Genomic DNA, 4,183 nt, shown 5'->3' with positions numbered 1-4,183 from the left:
ATTTCTGCATGGGTGTTAGACCTCAATGATAACAAGCCGTCGGAACAAGAAATAAGTGGAGCCCAAGATAACCCATCAAATGATAATGGGACCGAAATTTGTTCAAGTACAGGTACGTCATTACCACTACAAACTGGTGAAAGCAATGAATATTTTGGGGATATATCTACTATATTATCATCTGGTCATACGACCTACAGTTTTCCTAAAAAAAGTGAACTAATTGAAGTGGGTGTCGGATCATGTTTTGATACTGTCAATGATGCCCACACATGGTATAAGAATTATGCTAAGTCAGTTGGATTCTCTGTGAGGAAAGATGAACTCCGACGTGACGGCAAAACTAGTGAAGTAGCAAGTCAGGGATGGGTTTGCTAAGGGCAAGGATACAGGCTTAAAAAATAGATGGAGAAAACAGACAGAGTCAGGGAACCAAAGGGCATTACTCGTAACAGGTGCAAGGTGAAACTTTGCGTGAACTACGACAAGTTGAAAGGGAAGTACGTGGTAACTAAATTCATTTTTGAGCACACTCATCGCTTGGTTGAACCGCATGAGACACAATTTCTTCATTCGCACAGACATGTGAACGAAGTTGATTTGGCTCACGCAAAGGCATTGCGACAAGTTGGGGTGAAAGTATGCCAGTTCATGAATTACAAGTCTGATCAAGCAGGAGGGTTCCATCATGTTGGGTATATGGGTAAGGACATGCGGAATAGAATAGACGTATTTCACCATGCGCAAATTATTGACACCGACATAGAAGCTGCCATTGCGTACTTATCTGCAAAGGTTGATTATGATGCTGGAGTGTACTTCGAGTATACACTTGATGAGGAAAATAGACTACGAAACTTGTTATGGACCGACATTGTTGCTAGGTACGACTATGAACAATTTGGAGATGTTTTAGTATTTGATGCAACGTACAAGAAAAATGCATACAACAAACCTTTGGTCGCATTCGTTGGTGTAAATCATCATAAAAGAACTACTGTTTTTGGATTTGCGATACTGATTGACGAAACTGTTGAATCATATGTGTGGCTGCTACAGACTTTTTTATCGGCAATGAAACAAGAAAAACCCGTAAGTGTCATAACAGATGGTGATAAAGCTATGTCAAAAGCGATTAAAAATGTTATGTCTCGATGTGTACATCGACTCTGCTGTTGGCATCTTGAGCGAAATGCACAAGCAAATGTGAAGAGAAATGAGTTCACGTCGAAGTTTCAGCAGTTAATATTGAATCCAATGTCCATGGAGGAGTTTGAACGAGATTAGTTCTCTGTTGTCTATGATCAGGGACTGGAACAAAATCTTTGGGTGGAAAAAATGTATAAAATGCGTAGAAAATGGGTAAAGGCTTATTTGAAAGGAGCTTTTTTTGCCAGAATGGGGACCACACAAAGGTGTGAGAGCTTGAATTCTTACTTGCGTCGCTTTGTTGAGCAGAAGCTAAAACTATATGATTTCATTAGACAAATTCATCATGCAATGTATTTCATAAGGCACAAAGAAGTCCAAGATGAGTATGACACAAACCACACAGCCCATGTTCTTACAACACATGTGCAAATCATTGAAAAACATTCGTCCGAAATATATACAAGGAATGTATTGAAGTGGGTTCGGACGGAGATCCTCGGAGAAGCCATGCTGATTATGCTCGAGTGTGCCAAGATAGCTAATTTCAACATCTATACTTTGATCAAATTTTAGCATCCGGAACAAAAATGGATAGTGGTATTTTATAATAAATAAGTTGCAATTACTTGTTCATGCAAGATGATGGAATCAGCAGGTATTCCATGTAGGCATATATGTCACATCATTAAGTTCGATCAACTAGTTCGCATACCACCAGTATTGACTCTTGGTCGCTGGACCAAATCAGCCAAGGTGAGTAAAATGATGAAAATGACCACTGTAGTGTCACACCTCAATAAGGAAGTGTTAGAAACAACGAAGTTTGGCTCGCTTTCAGTAGCATATACTAATCTTGTCTTTTCGCCGCAAAGAATGAACAAAGTTATATGATAGTGTTAGACGAGATTCAACGGCTGACGCTTCACTTTGAACAAATGGTTGCCGATGATGAATAAGCTAAATGAGCCAAGAATTGTGTACTTCAAGCAGGTATGAAGTTGAAGAACCGGTTACAGTTAACAGTAAAGGTTGCTCTAAAACCGTTAAACACGATGGGGCTAAAAATCACAAATGCAGTAAGTGTTTTAAGCCTGGCCATACTAAACGGACTTGCCCGCTATATCCGCCAAGGGACATGGAGCCCAATGACCTTCACTACAGCGTTGGCGGTATTGGTTGTGTTTCGACTGACGATCAGCCAAGGGCTTGTTCTTATAATGTGTTAACACCGACTGTTTCGATGGAATCAGGCTCACCAAGTTCTCCAACATTTACGTTCGAGACAACTTGTCCTTGGAGGCATGACATCTCAGAAGGAATTGACGGTCATTACGACAACAGTAACATATTTGGCATAACCTATAAAACCGATGCAAGCACATACTATAATTGGGGGCCTCATAATAACTTGTAAGTGATTTCCCATGATATATGATTTTGCTTGGCTAACTTTCTTAGGTTGTTTAACTAACTCGGATTTACATTATGCATAGTTAAGGACGGTACACATACTTGGAGGATGAGGGATGATTGCTAATGATGCACTTTTTGGATCTGAACCGAGGGGGCAGAACGAACGTTTTGGAAATCATTGAGTTATATTATCATGTAAGAAGTGAACAATGACAATCTAATAACATATTTTGCGTACTTAGTGATAATAGCAACATTTACAACAATTATCTTCCTTTCAACAAGTATTAATTAAGACAACCGGTTGACGAAGAAAAAAAATCAAATTTCAAAGCCGTCAATGGAAAATTCTTCACCACCAAGTTGATTACCAAAAAATCCAGTGGTATTCAAATCTTTCCAAATTGTGTTATCTGGACAAAAGTCATTGGTTCCCATCTGCCTAATAAGGATATCTTGTTAGGATTTGATATTATTCACCAGATAAAACACCTCCAAATCATTCCTACTGGAATCCGAGTCAAGTCCATGTTTAAACCATTCACCAATGTTCTTAAGCTTTATGGTTTGTCTGAAACCTCCCAGCCTTTCCAAGATATTTCTACAAAGTTTTTGAAATATTGTCCTAAGTCTCATGCAGACTTTCACCATCCAAATCCTCTGTGGAAAAATCCAAATTTATTTGTTCAATTGCCTTTCAAGTTAAATGAAGATGTCAATCCAACCAAAGTCACCCATCCAGGAATGAGTCCTTCTGACTTACTCTTAGCGCAAAAGGAATGTTCTCAGTTGCTGGCCCAAGGTCTTATTGAACCCACTAGTTCTCAATGGGCTTGTCAAGCTTTTTATGTTGAAAAACATTATGAGATTGTTAGAGGAAAAAAACGATTAGTCATTGACTATCAATCTCTAAACATGTTTTTACAAGATGACAAATTCCCTTTGCCAAAAAGACAGAGCATGTTCACCTATCTAAAAAATGCTCAACTCTTTTCAAAATTTGATCTTAAATCCGGATTTTGGCAACTTGGAATTAAACCTTCAAAAGGTTACAAAACTGCCTTTTGCATTCCCAATGCCCATTATCAATGGACAGTTTTACCCTTTGGTCTTAAAACAGCCCCATCTATTTTCCAAAAAACCATGGTCCAAATCTTCCAACCCATTTTCCATAGTGCATTGATTTACATTGACGATATTTTGTTGTTTTCAGGTACACAAGATGACCATCGCCATTTGTTAAATCAATTCTTTGATATTATTCAATCTCATGGAATCATGTTATTAGCTAAGAAAAGCACAATTGCCACCAATAACATTGAATTCCTTGGAATGACTATCAAAGATGGCCACTATCAGCCAGGAAAGCACATTGCTCAAGAACTCATCCACTTTCCACATCAGAATCTTTCCAAAAGGCAAATCCAGTAGTTCCTTGGTATTATTAATTATATCAGGGATTTTATTCCTCATGTTGATCATCACACCCGCCAGCTGTCAACCTTGGTGAAGAAGAATCCACCTTCGTGGAATAACAACCACACACTTGCTGTCACAATGTTAAAGCAAATTGCACAAAATCCACTACCATTAAAGCTCATCACCGATGGCAGGCGAA

The 4,183-nt window shown here is 38.6% G+C and overlaps 1 protein-coding gene across 1 annotated transcript; it reads left to right on the top strand.

The window, feature by feature from the left end:
- The first annotated feature begins 405 nt into the window (after positions 1-405).
- Positions 406-1,287, top strand: LOC107174902 (protein FAR1-RELATED SEQUENCE 5-like). The gene has a single exon (XM_052435840.1). It carries the CDS (start codon positions 406-408, stop codon positions 1,285-1,287), a length of 882 nt encoding a protein of 293 aa, XP_052291800.1.
- The last annotated feature ends 2,896 nt before the right edge of the window (positions 1,288-4,183 follow it).

This window comes from Citrus sinensis, chromosome 3, assembly GCF_022201045.2.
Source record: "Citrus sinensis cultivar Valencia sweet orange chromosome 3, DVS_A1.0, whole genome shotgun sequence".
In the NCBI taxonomy this organism is placed as follows: domain Eukaryota; kingdom Viridiplantae; phylum Streptophyta; class Magnoliopsida; order Sapindales; family Rutaceae; genus Citrus; species Citrus sinensis.
The sequence above is the reverse complement of the archived record's forward strand: the minus strand, read 5'-3'. Positions and strand labels throughout refer to the sequence as shown.